We start from the raw sequence: 17,275 nt of genomic DNA on the forward strand, positions 1-17,275 counted from the left end.
GGCCTGAGTTTCCTCTCCTCACCTAATCCCTTCAGCTGATTGCTCTTCTCTCTGGCTTCCTGGCTTTTATCCCCTTTCTCCTGCTCTTCCGGCCTGCTACTCTGGGCATCCCTGCATTGTCTCTCCTCACCTGTAACCCTGGGGCTGACAATGTATGTCATGTGTATGTATTTGGTATAATAATTTGAATGTAACAGTTCCTCTTCTAGTAGTGACTAAACTAAAATACTAAATCCTAACTGTTACCAATTCCCCCTCCTCCATGTTCTAAAGAATGTACACGTCAAGGAATACTACATCGTTTTGCTGGGGGTCAGGTGATGGATGGAGGGCTAAATGAGAGAGGGTAGATGACTGCTACATAAGAGAAACGATACACCCACTTCTAACATGTTCACATGATTAGGTTCGAAAGAATTTTGTTATGGGTTATGCGAAATTTTAGTGACCATTTCCTCCTCAGTTTCCAAGAGTCATTTTGGAGGTGGCCTGTGGGACTGCTTTCTCTCCTGCAGCCACCATCTGCAGCCTGCTCCTCTCCATGTGCAATGACTTCCATATTTTAGGTGGACAGGACCACTGTGTCATTTCAAACCATGAGCAGAGCTGACTGGGTCAGGATTTTTACCCAGGAGGGGACTCACCCTCTCCTGAGCCACACAGAGTTCTTGCTCTCTATGGAAATATCCACTCACCTGGGACTGCCATTCCCTGGCCCCAGTGCTCCCAAGAATGCAAACAGTGGCTGTCAGGGTCTGTGGCAACGTAACCAACTCATGTCCTATCTCCACCCCTTTGCCATCCTGCAGATTCATGGCCCAAAGCTGCAGCTCTGCTTGGACAGCAGGGCAGCAACCAGCCCACTGATTGGTCAAGTCATAAGGCTCAAGTCACACGTGTGCTGCTTAATGGCCCAAAGTTCCAGCGTCCAGCCTTTTTTTTTTTCTTTTGACTTTACTGCATGCAAGACTGAGGAAAGGATTGGGATGGGAGGGATCAAGAACTTGAGGATCAGGTTGGAGACACTCTCTCACTCAAAATACCTGGGTCCTTACCATTAACACCAAGCACCAGGTACAGATAAACACAAACACCTGAGAGGACCAGATGGGGGTCAGTGAACAGGATTATACTATAGACCAAGGATAGATTCAGCACAGGCTAATCATTCACAGATGTCAGTGACACAAAATACCCACAATCCTTACAGAAACAATAGAAGAATGACACAGAGTAATCCCTCACAGACACCCAGACACTATGGGAGAGAGATCCAATGGATCTACCATCTCAGGACCATAGTACTGGGGGACACCAGACTCAATTGACACAAAAAAATACATAAAAGCCTTGTTCCTCATCCTATGTTGGTGAGTAGCGACTGGGGTCCTAAAAGCTTTCAAGCACCCATCTAAGATGCCCCTAATGGTCTCCTAGCATCGGAAATGATGAAGAGTGAAAAAAAAAAAAAAAAAAAAAGGTGGCATTTGGAGGCAATCAGCCCTAGGACAGGACGGCCCTCAAGACCAGAAGAACTAGATGGTGCCTGACTACCAACGCCAACCACTCGGGAAAGGATCAAATCTGGAGATTCTGGATAGAGTGGGAGAAAAACTGTGGAGCAAAATCCAAAAACTCAATAATGAACAGAATTACTGGTTGTATGGAGTCTGGTAAGACCCCCAATACTATGACCCGGGGATACATTCTGAGCCTGGAATAAAACTCACTCCTAGGGTCTGGCTTTCAGCCCAACAGTTAACAAGATGTACATGCAGACCACTCAACCCAGGGTGACGCACCCACATACTCTATGGAAATACATCCCTTGGAGCAATAGACCACGGGGTACCAGAGGGGCAACATTCACATGGAGGAAATGCAGGAAAAACAGGACTGTATAACTTTGAGGGGCACAGGGGTTGGGGGGTGTCACTGTGCAGGGAGGGGAGGAGACTGAGTTAGGGTTGGTCATGGTAATAGGAAGTGAAACTAAATGTACATGTAATGTTGAATGTAAAACAAACTCTTACAATAATAATAATAAAGTGATTTAAGTAGATGTTTTACAATTATCCTAAATACAGAATGTCATAAAATGAGATAGTTGGTACCTGAGGAGTAGGTACTTGGGGAAGAGAGTGTAGGAGGAGTGGAAGCTCGGAAAGGTGATGGACAGTGAAAATAAAATCTCTGTGACTGAGAACAGTTTCAGAGTCCATGAATGAAAAAGGAGGAGGTAACAAAGTAACCACCCTGAAGATCAGGACTTTGGAGACATAGATTTGGACAGACACTCTTTGTGAAGGCGTTCTCTGTGTGGTATGATGTAAGCTCTCTGTAAGAAAATGTTTCATAAAAAACTACATTACTCTGAAATGCTTTGAGTGTTGAATTTGGGTTATGCCATTTAAATGTACACTAGACAGAGACTGGTAAAAAAAAAAAAAATCAATCAAGTTTTTATTTGGGTAGCATAGTGCCTAAGGCATCTGACTGCTAACCAGAAGGCTGGAGATTCAAACCCACCAGCCCCTCCTCAGAAGCAAAGTTAGGCAATCTACTTCCATAGTGAGGCCTCCTCAGAAACCCAAGGAGGGAGTCGCTATGAGTCAGATTCGACTCGAGGGCAGTGAGTTTTTTGAGGACACTAGTCCAAGAAAATAATCCTAGATATTAAGTAAATATACATAAAATATAAATGGAACCATTATTTATAGTTATAAAAAATGTGAAAAATTTAAATACCTAATAAAATAAAGCAGATTAATAAAGTATGTATCTTTATATAAAGAAGTGTTGCAGAGATAATTAAAGATGGCTATAAATATTTTATGCTAACATTAAATGGTTATAATAGGATATCAAGAGGGAAAAGCAAACTATACAAATTCACAGGTAACATGTTTAGACATGTGTATCAAAGACCACTTGCATATGAAAAGAGACTTGGAAAAATAAAAACAATAAACGATTGCAAGGTAAGACTCCAAATGAAAGGGCATGTAATATGTTCTTTTTCCATTTACACTTTTCTCCTTTAAAAGCTATTTTCCTAGGACTTCCTGTCTACAGATGCCAGGAAGCTTCTCCACTCTTCCTACTTTCCATCATGATCTTTCTGAAAGAAGAGAGGATAAGCTGCTGCCACAGCCATTACTAGGCATATAGGCTGACCGTAAGCAAAGTGGAAGAGAGCAAGAACCCATCCTGTTTACCCTTGTACATCATCCACTTCTCATTCTGCAGCTAGGCGTCATGATGACTCAAGAGACAGTCTCTAGAGGTCCCTCTCTATGCATCCCTAAAAGTAAGCTGGTCTAGAACTACTATCACATGAGTCAACTTCTTAAAGGTTTTTAATTCTCAATACCAATCCGTGTTGCATTCCAACTATCCCAGGAAAGTGCTAGAAGCATAACTCGTGACATGCTAGGGTATATTACTTATCAAACACTTTCCTATAGTGATGTCAAGGAACTGGAGAAAACGACCTTGATCTTTCAGGACAGAGACTTATTAAGGGGAATAAAAAGGATGTTACTAAAGAAGAGACACTGAAGATTTTCTTTCCTTCTATGGCAATACCACACAGGTGAAAGCCACCAAGACAAGAGTCTGGCCCAGTGACACGGAGAACTCAGGGAGGCCTAGAACGGCAGTGGCCTCATTTAAAGGATGCATGAAGAGGGTGAACACCCAGGGAGGGTGAGAGCCTGCTGAGGCAAAGCTGTGAACCGTAAGTAATCACATTGGATGTGGAGAGAAAACAATCTTCCCATTGTAGATTCCTGCCTGTTAAATACCTCCTAAGGGAAGGGTGGAAATATCAGTCATTTGCAGCTCAGTAGGACAGTATTAAAAGAAAAAAAAAATAAAAGGAAAAAACTCTTTTCCCCCATGACAATTCTGTCCAAGCAGAGTCTAGGGAGAATGAAAGGAATACGTTAGGACATGTATTCCACTCTGTGCTTGCCCTGCAAATTATAATTTCTGAATCACTTGGGGTGACGAATGGGGGGCATTAGATGGGTCCACTGATCTTCCTGGTAACCAGGTATCAAATGGGATAAAGGGCCACATCTCAAATAGGAGCTTTGAGTCTTTGGACATGCATTTGATGACTGAGTTACCTTCTACTGTAAGATCCCTTAGGACCCCTCTTGATGGGGTTGGAACATCAGAAATTCTTAATAGTAATTTTATCTTGAGGTTAAGCTTTTATTATTGATGATAATTAATATTATCCCCATGCCCTCCCTAACTCACAGGCTGCTGTGGGGCACTAATAAGGAGATGGATAATAATGGTAGCCCTTACAATCTCCAACGCACTTCTGCAACCATTATAACAAGCATCCCTGCAGAGGACAGACCAAAGATGAGGCATGTGTGGCCCATCCGTCCTCCTACACCCTTGGGAGAAATTACTTCTAGATCAGTGTTTTTCCCTATGAATTCCCTCTAGGTTGTTCCTTTCCATCAACTGAAGGTGACCCAGGAGACGAAAAGTGACATTCATGAAGGATATGTGAAGGACATTTAGAAATATCCACATTATAAATAATCACACATTTACTCTATTTTCTACATACCTCAAGGAAAATGTCTTTTCAACATCATCTTTCACTTCAATGTCTTGTTTTTATCACGACTGTTTTCCCCCACTTTCCCTCACCGTCCTCAATACCACTTCATTTTACACCATCTCTCCCAAAGAACTAGTTTGGGGTTGTTTTTGTTGTGGTTTTGCTTTCTTTTTACCACTTTAGAAGAGTTACGACTCAACAAAGAGTAGAGAACAATAAAGTCGGGTTGCAAGGTGGATGCTTGGCAGTAAATTAGACCCATTCAGTTGGCAGCAGATGCTCACAGGTATACCAGCCTCAACACATACGAGATGCAAATTTGTGCCCCAGTAAAATGACAAATCACTTAAGTGCCATCGTCTTCAGAGCTGCTAATAAATGTATTCATTAAGGACTCGAATGTAAAATTATAAATTATAAATCTGAAATGGGGAAGTAAAATTATAACTGCCAAGTGTCCACTGAACCACACATGATTCTCTTAATAACCTTATCGAGTTGACAAGAAAAATACTGTTCGCATTATATATGTCAGTGGAAAAGGGGAAGACCCTCAATAAACTGGATTGACACAATGGCTGCAACGATAGGCTCAAGCACAGCAAGGATTATGACCACAGGACCAGCCAGGGTTTTGTGGTGCTGTACACAGGTTCGCCCTGAGTGGAAACTGACTCAGTGGCACCTAACAACAACAACATTATATAGATGAGGAATCCACGGTGTCTCAGCTGAAGCTGTGCTCTACTTCCAGAGAAAAGTTCATGTTGTCTTTTCTCAAGTTAATATTTCCACTCTTATCCCATACAGGCCATGCCATGTCCACACAAGTGGTTTACAGTTGTAAGCAGCTCTGGATGGTCATTGGGATAAAGGTCTGAATAAAATGAGCTCTTTCTTTCTCTATGACTCCTATGGCACCTCAAAGAATAATCACAGCAATTATACATCAGAAACAGAGAAGTGATAATTACAAAAAAGGAATTTTCAGCTACCACTTGGCTAGCCAGCATGGGCACTAACTTTTATATTTCCCCATGGGGGCATATATGAAAGCAGCACAGAGTGTGAGGAAAGAGGAAACACAATTATCAGGACCTGGGGATTTATTCTCTCTGCTACATAAAGGAAGGGGGAGGGGATACCACAGCTGGAACATTCTCTTCCAGCTCTTTCCAAAAGATGGGAAAATGCTGCCCCTAATCCACTTAATTTAATTTCCTTCAGAAACGATGACAAGGCTTATCCAGCCTACTGCGTTTTCCTTCTCCATCAACCTGACTTCTTAGTTGGCTGACTGCCTGACCGTCTCAAGAGTTTGTTCCAGAAATAGCAGAGGTTTTTTTTTTTTCCCTCCCCCTCCTGGGATTTCTGAATAATGGCACACTGAGAAATTGGTACATCTCAGCTGAGCAAAGGGCTGTGGTTATATAGCTGGAATATCACAGAAACCATATTTCCTTTTTCTGCCTTAGTCTATTAAAAATCTTAATAAGTCTAAACACAGTAGTGGGCCTGGAAGGAGCAAAAATACTGGGGACAGTCCAGATATTGAATAAAGAACAATATATCCAAGTCCCTTCTTTCTCCCAGCTACTCGGAACTGTGCACAATAAAATACAGTTGGTTTTCACGGTCTGCTCAGGCAATCATCATTTCTAAATTCTGGACATAGTTCTGTGGATGCAGAAGGGGCCAGGTGAAGCTGTTGCATTCAAAGATGTTGGTGGGAATATGTATATGTACAAAGCACTAATAATGTGCCCAACACACACACACACACACACACACCTATTTTGCAAAAGACACAAATGGCTATCATATGTCTTAAGGGTATTGAACCAAGTTATTTAAAAAGAGAAACAGATTTGATAATACTTTCAAACACTGCTGCTTCTGTGTTCATTTTTTTTTTTTTTTTTTTTAACCATAGCATAGTTCCTTTAAGGAGCTCTGGTGGCATAGCAGGTAAGACATCTGGCTGCTAACCAGAAGGTCAGCAGTTCAAACCCATTAGCTGCTCCATGGAAGGAAGATGAAGCAACCTATTTCCATAAAGATTTACAGCCTTGGAAACCCAATGGGAGTTGCTTTGACTTGGAATAGACTTGATAGCAGTGAGGTTTTTTTTTTTTTTTTTGGCTTTATAGTTCCTCTGGAGTATGCTTTCTTATCTTCACTCCTTTGCCCATCACCTCTACTGAAATGAAAGCTAGACTTAAGTAAGAAGCATTTTCAAGTTATAGCAGGGAACCATTTTTGTTGTTGTTGGTATGTGCCGTCGAGTCGGCCCTGAGTCATAGCGACCCCTCCTTGGGTTTCCGAGGCAATATCACTACGGAAGTAGGATTGCCCAACCTTCCTTCCGAGGAGTGGCTGGTGGGTTTGAACCGCCAGCCTTCTGGTTAGCAATCAAGTGCTTTAGCCACTATGCTACCAGAGCTCCTAGGCAAAATTAAAACTAACTTTGTTCCACCCTAAATAAAAATGTAGGCATGTATAAAGGAACACTCAGCAATAAAAACACTTGCTGTCAGAGGAAGGGCCTTATTTTCCACTTCAAATACATATTCATTCTTGTAAAAGACTTTTCAAAATATGTCCCACAAAAGTTCTGAGGGATGAACAAAGAAGAATGAAGAAAACCAAAGACACATGGAAAAAATTAGTCCAAGTGACTAGTACACCATGCAATCCTCAGTCTATACGACTATGAGACCAGAAGAACTAGATGGTGCCCGGCTAGCACTGTCAGCCACTCAGAAGGAGATCTATTTAGGAGATCCTGGATAGAGAGGGAGAACAATGTGGAACAAAACTCAAAATCCTTTAAAAAAAAAAAAAAAGGGACCAGATTTGCAGGTCAGATAGAACCTGATGGAACCACTGAGACTATAGCCCCTAGCTGCCCTTCAGGTCTGGAATTGAACCCACTCCTGTGGTTTCCAGCCAAATAAAAGGCAGACATACGAGCTGAACATTTACATTAGAGAATAGAAGGGCTGTGTACGCACAGGGAGACAGCTGGCGGGGGGTGGGCAGGAGTGCATGGGAGGGAAGGACACAGGGAAAAGGGAACTATGGAGAGAAGTGGGAGGGAAGCTGTTGCATTGTGGGAAACTGCAGTCAATGTCATGAGACAAAGTGTATGTGAGCTGCTATACGGAAAGTGAATTTGCTCTGTAAACTTTCACCTAAATCACAAAAAAATTTAAAAAAAAAAAAAAAGTTCTGAAGGATTTGTCAGGTGTATCCTGAGAAGAGGGTTCTGTGGTGACATAACTTTGGAAATCAGTGTCTTAAAGTCCAGCAGACTTCACTACAAGGCTTCCCCAGAGTCTTTGAAAGGGAAATTGTACATCTCCAATAGGGGTAAAATTGCATAATTATTGCCTAAATTTATTTGACCACCGGAAACTTTTATAAAAGGAGAAGTATTTTGTGGAATTAGTGTTCTTCAAAGTGCATTTTTAGAAATATTGCTTTTTAGAAAGGGCTCATAATATCCATACCTACGCATCAGCCATTCCGCAGAAGGAAGACTGGGCAATCTACTTCCATAAAGATTTACCACCTTGGAAACCCAAAGGGGTTGCTACGAGTCAGAATCGACTTGATGACAGTGAGTCTGGTTTCAGTTACATGCATGTATATCACATACACACGTAATAGGAAAGATTGGTATGTTGGTAAGAACACCTAGTCCAGACTCCTGTTGGGGAGCTCTCTAGCCCAGTGCTCGTCATGGTTTAATGTGCTCATGAATTATCTGTGGGTCATGCTAACACACAGGAAGTCTGGGATGGGGCCTGAGATTCTGCATTTCCAACAAGTTCCGAGGTGATACAAATGCTGCCGGCCCAAGGACCACACTTTGAGTAGTAAGGGACTAGAACATATTTGCCTTCAAATTGGTGTCCAATATTGCCCAGAGTGTTGTACTCTCTGAGAATTCTTTATCCCAGAGAGTGACGAGTCTCAGGATGGGGCTTACCAGTAAAATCTGTTGGGTGTGATACGTTCATGCACGAGTTGCCACCGTCTTCCAAAATCCATGGAGCTGTAGAGCTGCAAAACAACAAAGGGAGAGGACTATAAGCACCAGGAAACGCACATGTCCTCCACCTGGAGCAGATCGTTGCAGCACCCTGAGTCTCCAACACACACAAGCAAGTACCCATTCTCTCCAGATAAGAAATAAAAATGCATGATTGTGACTGTGCTGTTCTTCTCAAGGTGCCAGTTAGCACCAAACAGGTGCTCAATAGATACCCAGCCAAGGGATGTCTTTGAGCTTGAGAATAAAACCACTTCTGGTGACCATCATTCTCTCCTTCAGGGGTAAACCCTTCAGTAAAATGATTTCTCCCATTTTCTTCAAGTTCCATGAATTCTATAGCTACCTTTACATCAAGTCAACAACATTTATTTGAAAGTTATTTATTGAACAACTCCTACATGTAAGGCACTCTGATGGATATGGAGACAAGGAAGAGGCAGATCATGTGCTCTTAGGTTAGAACGTATGTATATGCGAATCAGCTGATATTTAAGTCGATATTACATGCAAAGCACGGTGCTCTTTTTAGTTCCATCCCTCACTGCTCCAATATATAATCAAAATGGAGTGGACTCTCCAATGTCACCGAGAGACCATGTTCATTTGCACCTCCTTATCTTTGCATGGTGCAAATGGTGAGTGTGTTCAGCTGGAGGACTGAGTGCACTCTGAGGCATCGTGGAAGAAAAGCCTGGTGATCTATTCCCAGAAAGTCAGCCATCGAAAACCTTATGGAGAGCAGTTGCACTCTTACACACGTGTGGCCCCCACGGGTCAGAATTAACTCAGTAACAGATGTTCAGGTGTTTTTTTTTTTTTTTTTTCTTTTATTTCTGTCTTTGCCAGGAGGCAAGGAAAAAGCATAAATATCCCTACTTTTATACTTAAGCAAAATCTACCCATCCATGTAGGGCCTGCACAAAACTGACTTCCTCCCAAAGCCTTTTCTAACCACTTCAGCCTACTCATCTTCCTTCTCAACTCACTACACTCATGTCTTATTCCCATTGAGCACTTATCATGGGCAATATATGGTTATGCCACAGACAAGTCTTTCAGATCTGTGTTATTAAGCTGTGTTTATATTCCTTGAACACATATAAGGTGTCCACTAAATATCTGTTTCATAAATAAATAATGGAGAAAAGGATGGACACTAATAACTCATCATCTGAGAAAAAAATCTAGATAAGCCCTAAGACTTGCCGGAAAAAAAAAAAAAAAAAAAGGCATCAGCATGGCTAAGAGAGTTAGTCACATTCCACATCCACTTATTTTATACAAGTGAAGCCTGGTCCCTTTGTAACGTGTTAGGGAGAGGTCAGCATGCCTGTAAGACACTAACGAGGAGTATCAGGCTTATTTTCAATGGAACAATCATGCCTAGAATTGCAATATTTAAATCTGACTGATAATACAATTATAATAATAACTACTCCATCCTGCTGCCTTTTTGACATCTGAGCCTCAGGACAACTCAGAAAGGGAGGCAGGGCACTTGTTACTAACTTCAACCCCTGCTCTCAAGCATCTGCTGATAGGGCAGGGTTAATCACTCCCTCCACAGAGCCTCCATTATATTTACTGTCTGCTTCCAGAAGCCCATTCACACTAAGCAGTTATCACATGCCATATCTCTCCCACCTCCACTACACTGTGAGTTGTAAGAGTGGCAAGGGTTTTACCTCATTCATCTTTGTGTATCAGTGGTTACACAATGCCTAGCACATAACACCTGAGCAGGGCAAACCTATTTTACAGTTGATGAAACTCAATCTTAGAGAAGTTATGTTTTAGTTAAAGGACCTAGGATCTAAGTTTACTGATGCCTGGCTCAAATCTCCTTCCATTGAATCATGGTGCTCTGGTTATAATGGTAATCTCATGTCACTTGTGTTTTCCTACAAATGTCTACAGGTAGGGAGGTTGAGGAAGCATGAAGTAGGTGGCCCTCAAGCTTAAAGAAATGGTTAAAGGTGAAGCATATTTCTATAAAGACATCTCCTGTAGTTTCTCATCTATAAGTATGTGTTCTCCAACATACCATATTCAGGTACCTTTGCCATCCCTAAAGTCTGTAGCCTTACAATTCAAACAAAAATCTTTTTTTTTTTTTTTTTTTAATGTGAACTTCTGATCATCTCAAAAATGCATTGAGGGATTTGCAAAAGCTTTGACCCAACTGAATTCAGAAAATATTTATTGAACAGTGGCACCAAAAATTATGTAAGAGTATCTTTTTATCTAGTAATAGTTTACTATAACTATCTATCTATCTATCTGTCTGTCTGTCTGTCTATCAGTTCTGGTGGCATACTGCCTAAAGCATGTGACTGCTAACCAGAAGGCTGGCAGTTAAAACCCACCAGCCACTCCTTGGAAGGAAGGTTGGGCAATCTACTTCTGTAGTGATATTGCCTTGGAAACCCAAGGAGGGGTCACTATGAGTCAGATCCACCTCAATGACAGTGAGCTTGTCTTTTTTGTTTTATCTATCTATCTATCTGTCTGTCTATCTATCTATCTCCCTCCTTTCCTCCTTCCTTATCTATCTACTTCCTATCTATCCATCTATCCATCCCACCCATCTAACATATGTATATTTACACATACACACACACACACACACATATACATATATATGTATATATTATACATAATTTATTTTGATCCTCAAAACAGCCTATAGGGCAGTAAAAGGGTAGTAAAGGAGATACATTAATATTCCCATTTTAGAGAGGCTTAGTGCTGCAAAGTGACTTGCCTGCCCAGCAACTATGTGGGATGTCAATTTGGATCTGTCTGATCACAAGTTTCTACCACACCATACCAACTCTATACCAGCTCTCACAATATGTACCTAAACTGGGTTTTCACTCCATGTGTAAGTACTCCATATTATATGTGCCAATTCTGCACATGATAAAAGTATACAGTACCATTCCCCATTGCCCCCAGCCCCTTCCTTTACCCATCATCTCAGTGAATAAAGCAATACTAGCCCCACACCACTAAATTCTATAGCACACAACACTGCATCAGATTCATTGAAAAACAAAAAGAGTAATCTCCTCTTGCCCCCCAAATATACACACAGGTATGCCTTGGAAGGGAGGTTGGGCAATCCTACTTCCGTAGAGATACTGCCTCGGAAACCCAAGGAGGGGTCGCTATGAGTTGGGGCCGACTCAACGGCAAACAACAACAACATGCTTTGTCAAATGGGAAAATAAGATAAAAGTTAAGAATTCTAGAATTCAATAGGTGGGGGGATTAATAAGGGTACAAATGACACAATCCATTTTATTAGAGAAATATGCCCTGAGCTAGGTTGTTAGAGGTCAGTATAGTACAGACAGGAGGGAAGGTGGTGGAACTTTTACTGGCTGGAGGGAACAATAGGGCAAAGGTATTGATATGCTCACGGCTTATGGGGGAGCTTATAAGAAGAAAGGAGATATGTGAAGACTGCTGTTAGCTAAAAGGGAAGGTGAAGGTTATGTCTGTCTCTTTTTCTATCTACCCATCCATTCATCTCTCCATTTAACTGCAGATAGTTCTATATCTACCTGAGTGTATTGGGAACTGAAAGGTACAAAAAGGTTTGTAAGGACCAAACCATCCTATTGGAAAGAATATATCCATATATTTTATTGCAAGAAATGAGTTTTCTATGCCACTCTCCTTCCTATGGCAGGTGTCTGAGGGACAGATGCTCAGACTAAAGATACATCTTTTCCAATTAAATATAGAAGAGACTCTGTCTGGTTGGAACCGTCCATAAGCCAAAGACATCAGACATCTGTCAGCCCTGGTTCCAATGATACCAAACAGAGCTTCAAATTCCTTCAAATTAAACCTGCTGTGATTTTATCTTTATCTGCTGCAAACTCTAGAGACAGGCCAAGGAAAACCCATGAGGGTCACACTGACCCTGCTGAAGTCTCATTCCTCCAGGAAAAGTCCCAGTCTGTCCATCATAGAGGATCCTGGGAGTGGCAGAATGCCTTCTACCTTGGCTACTGCTTGGTCACCATTGAAAGAAACTACTTCTTTTATCTCACGTTCTTTCTAACACATGAAGAGCAGGAGCCCAGCTGTTGATCTCCTCATCCAGGCCCTGTTCCACCTCCCACCCGCCCCTCTCCCCCATCTCTGGTTTTGCTTTCTCAGCTCTTTAGTTTGACTGATGGGGAAAAAAATTAAATTGAATTCTCTGCCTAGAGGCTGATTGAGACGAACAAAAAAAGCAGGCTTCTATTCATTAAGAGCCTTGGGTTAGCTACCTTATCTCTCAATCTACAGTGAGCTGCTGAATTTGAAATTATTATATTCTACAACAGGAAACATCTTTGCAGCATCTCCAGTCACACATTTGTTCATCCATTTCTTCACTTATCCATTCACTCACCAAAAGTGTACAAGTTACTACTATACACCAGGCCCTGAGCTAATGGCTGGGGTTACAAAGATGAAGAAAGCTATGCTGAGTGGAAGATATAAAAGGTAGACAATGGTACTATCATGCAATACACACCATGCTGTTAACACTAGTTACCTCTGCAAGGTAAGAATGTGGATGATGATTGTTTTCCTTTTTTGGTTATCTACATTTTTTAATTATTCTGCACATGTATTACTTTTATAATTATAGAAATAAAACTCTAACATTCAATTGGAAATAAAGACCATGAGCAGCCATTCAGTAATACATTTACAAGATTATTTAATAATATGATAATGTTCATGATATATTATTATTCATTTAAAAACATATTATAGATATCTACTGCATGATGCTGAAATTGTGGATACATGAAATTATGCATTTGTTAAAATGCATAAAACTGTTTAACACAAAGAATGAACTCTAAATCATGGTCTTTGGTTAACAATATATCACTGTTGGTTCATTAATTGTATCACATGTACTGTACTAATTTAATGTATCATTAGTTGGAGGAACTCTGGGCAGAAGGGTGTGAAGGGGATATATGGGAAGTCTCTATACTTTCTGAGAGTTTTTTCTATAAACCTAAAACTGCTGTAAAAAAGAAAGTGCATTAAAACATACAAAAATACAAAAAAAAAAAAAGATATATACATTGACACTAATTTATTTAAACTATTATAAAAACTTGAAACATAATAATGCCAAAACATTAGCAGTGGCTATCTTTGAATTGTGGGGTTATGGGTAGTTTATATATATTTTATAAATTTCCATTACTTTCAGATTTCCTTTCATTTGTGGCCATGGTACTTAAATAACACAGCCTATATTTTATTATTACTTATTTTTATAATAGTGATTTTCTAATTATAATGTATATATTTTATTTATATCTTAAACTACCTTTTAAAAGACCAAAATATAAAATTCCTTTTTTTTTAATGAAGGAACTAGAATTAAACAAAGCAATATGAAATTGTCCACAAAACAGTACTCCAAGTACATTACCATTGATAATGGTGATTCTTTCCTTAGACAATGTATTAGTTCATATGATGTATATATCATCCTGCATGGCTTCAACTCAATGTGTTCCACACAACATTCAAATAAATTACTTCCTAAACAATAAACATCTTTAAAAGTGTTTCTTGTTTATAGGAAGTGATACACAATAAGTTATATTCTCCTCCATATCCCAACTCATGGTGTACCTCTGCAAGGACTTCATTCCTGGGCCTGCACCAGAGAACATCCACAGCCTTTCCTACCCCTTCCTTCACTGTATGTTCTGGTCTCATATCTCTTAACAAGCACGTACTCCATAGCAACACACACAGAGTGGGCCCTAAACGAATCTTTGCAACAGTTGGAAAATATGAAAGAACACGCTCTTGTCCTTATTGATTCAGTTATTAGCTCCCTAATAACATCAGCCTGTCAGGAAAAAGCATCTGATAGCTGAAGAACTAAAGAGGCAATTTAATCAATGGAATATTCCACTAGGAGAACAAGTTGTACCTATGAATCTTAAGTTAAAAGAATAATTTGAGAGCATTCAGGAGATCAGACATCTCATAGCCAGGAGGAGGCACCTGAGGGAGGTAATGATAGATCTTGTCACATTTCTCTTTTACTTAGTGGTCTTCACTCCCAGTATTCAGTTAAGGCTAGAAGTCTGACTTAGGGACAGACTGTTAAGTCTGTGGTTAAAAGCCAAATTTCCATCTGTCCACATTTCTTTGTTCCACGTTTCTGTACTAGGACCTCAATGGTACTTTCTTGAAATAAATGTGAATTCACAATAACTGTATGAGTCGAACCAGACATAACAATAAGAGGCCACGAAATAAACACATTATGGGGGCTTTGACATTCAGTGCAGATTCCCCAGAGCCAGAGTACATCCTTTATGTAGAGGGTGGGATGGGTTGAAACACATTTATATAAAAGCTCTCTCTGTAGACAAATTCAAACTAAATGTACAGTTCTCCTGATTTTTTGTTTTTGTTTTTGTTTTTGTTTTCTTGTGACCTATGGTGTCTAAGTAACATTCTGTTGGATTGTGGTCCTGATACTCTTCTGTCTTCCAAATGGAGTAAGGCTAGTCCCAGCCCAGTGCAAAATAAGGTCTCTACATCTCACTGGAGGCTGCAAGAGTAGAAAAGGAGGGCTTGATTGTGCTATGCTGATCTGCAGAGAGAATCCCTGTGCCATGGCAGTGTTGGTGGCAGGCGAGAGAGAACTCAAGGTTACACAGCAAAAGAGAGGTATTTTCAACATGTGCCTATGGTTCCACACTTAGACAATCTTCAAGGAACTCCTCCCTCAAAATCAGTGGTGACAAACCTACCCAATATTCCTCTAAGCTCTGGGTACACAGCCAAGAACTTCTGTCTTCAACCACTAGCTTTCTCTGCCCTTGTTAGCTGTGTTCAAACCTGTTTTTTCACTCATGGTGACCCCACACACATTCCAGTGGAGACTAAGTACTCAAATGCCCATACTAGATGAATATAGTAGGGGAAATATAAGAAAAATAGTATTATTTGTATTCTTTAGACACAGATGCATTTTAGTGGCACTTGACACACACAAGAAGTTTCTTTGCTCACTCAAGTAGATATTCCCCATTCTTATTGAAACATTTGGCCTTCTAGGGCTATCTTTTGTTGTCCTCCTTTTCAAAGAGACGTGAGTTCAACGAATGTTTCTTTATCTTCTCAGTTCTAAGAAAAACACAGGGCGAGTATGGTAAGAGGATGCTGACTGGTTATGTGCTACCTCCGTGATCACCGGCTGGTTTGTAGAAGTATATTGTTGAGATTTTCTTCCCAGTCTACCTTAGTTTGGAAGCTTTGCTGAAATCTGTTCAACTTGAAAGCAACACACAAGTCTCCACCATCCGACAGGTGGTGACCACGTAGGAGGTGCATTTGGCTGTTAACTGACCCTGGGTCCCTGCATGGAAGACAAGAACTCCACCACTAAACCACCACAGTCCCCTTCCCTTGCTCTTAGGAGACAGAAAATATGTACACCAGAAAGATATTTTTAAAAAAATATACAGAAACAAGTTTTTCACCTAGCCATATCACTATTTTGCAGAAGGCAAGATTTTTCTTCCCTTTTAGAAGATTCCTAGACACAGAGCTTCATCTCAGAAGGCTTACATCATTCATTCCTTCATTTAACAAATATTGATCAAATTCCTAAGCATTCAATTAAAAACCAAGTACCACTCTGTGGGCTGGGCATGCATCAGTGAATAAAATAGGCCAAACATTTCTGCTCTCAGGGCTCTTACATTCTAGAGGAGACTGAAAAAAAAAAAAAAAAAAAAACCACAAACTCACTGCCATCAAGTTGAACCCAACTCATAACAAACCCTCCTTGGGTTTCCGAGGAGGTATCCCTATGGAAGTAGATTGCTCAATCTTCCTTCCGAGGAGTGGCTGGTGGGTTTGAACCACCAGCCTTTTGGTTAGCAGCTAAATACCTTAGGCACTACGCCACCAGAGCTCCCTAGTGGAGACTATGAACTCAAATACCTTCATGTCTGTAGTTTGATGAGTACAGTAGAGGACGTACAAGAAAAATAATATTGTTATTTGTTTTCATTAGACCCAGATGCCTTTAAGCGCCACTTAACACACATAGGAAGTATCTCTGTTCACTCAAGGAGATTTTCCCCATTTTTATTGAAATACCTGTCTTTCTAGGGCTATCTTTTGTTTTCCTACTTTTGATAGAGACATGAATTCAAGGAATATTTCACTATCTTCTCAATTCTAAAAAAAAAAAAAAAACAGTGCAAATATGGCAACAGTTGGCAAATTCCATTTCACTCTAATGCTATGGAGAAATCAGGAATACTGTGTTTGTGTTGAAAAGAAAATCTCATGCCCCATTTCAAAATGGGCTTAGCCATTACTAGGGACATATCCTAAAGAAATGAGAACCAGGATAAAGAACAGATATATGCACACCCATGTTCATCACAGCACTATTTACAATCGCAAAAAGATGGAAACAACCTAGGTGCCCATCAATAGAAGAATAGATAACCAAACTATGGTACATACACATAATGGAATACTATGCAACACTAGGGAGCTCTGGTAGCATAGTGGCTAAGGCACTTGACTGCTAACCAGAAGGCTGGCGGTTCAAA

At 40.5% G+C, this 17,275-nt stretch overlaps 1 protein-coding gene across 1 annotated transcript in view; it reads right to left on the minus strand.

Moving 5' to 3' along the window:
- Window positions 1–17,275, minus strand: part of SORCS3 (sortilin related VPS10 domain containing receptor 3) — an 830,399-nt gene that overhangs the window by 246,147 nt on the left and 566,977 nt on the right. Inside the window, exon 5 of the mRNA XM_007939862.2 lies at window positions 8,583–8,656. Within this exon, the coding sequence (XP_007938053.1) occupies window positions 8,583–8,656 (74 nt within the window). The remainder of the gene's footprint in view (window positions 1–8,582; window positions 8,657–17,275) is intronic.

This window comes from Orycteropus afer, unplaced genomic scaffold, assembly GCF_000298275.1.
Source record: "Orycteropus afer afer isolate SDZICR_OR568_19922 unplaced genomic scaffold, OryAfe1.0 scaffold00064, whole genome shotgun sequence".
NCBI classification, from domain to species: domain Eukaryota; kingdom Metazoa; phylum Chordata; class Mammalia; order Tubulidentata; family Orycteropodidae; genus Orycteropus; species Orycteropus afer.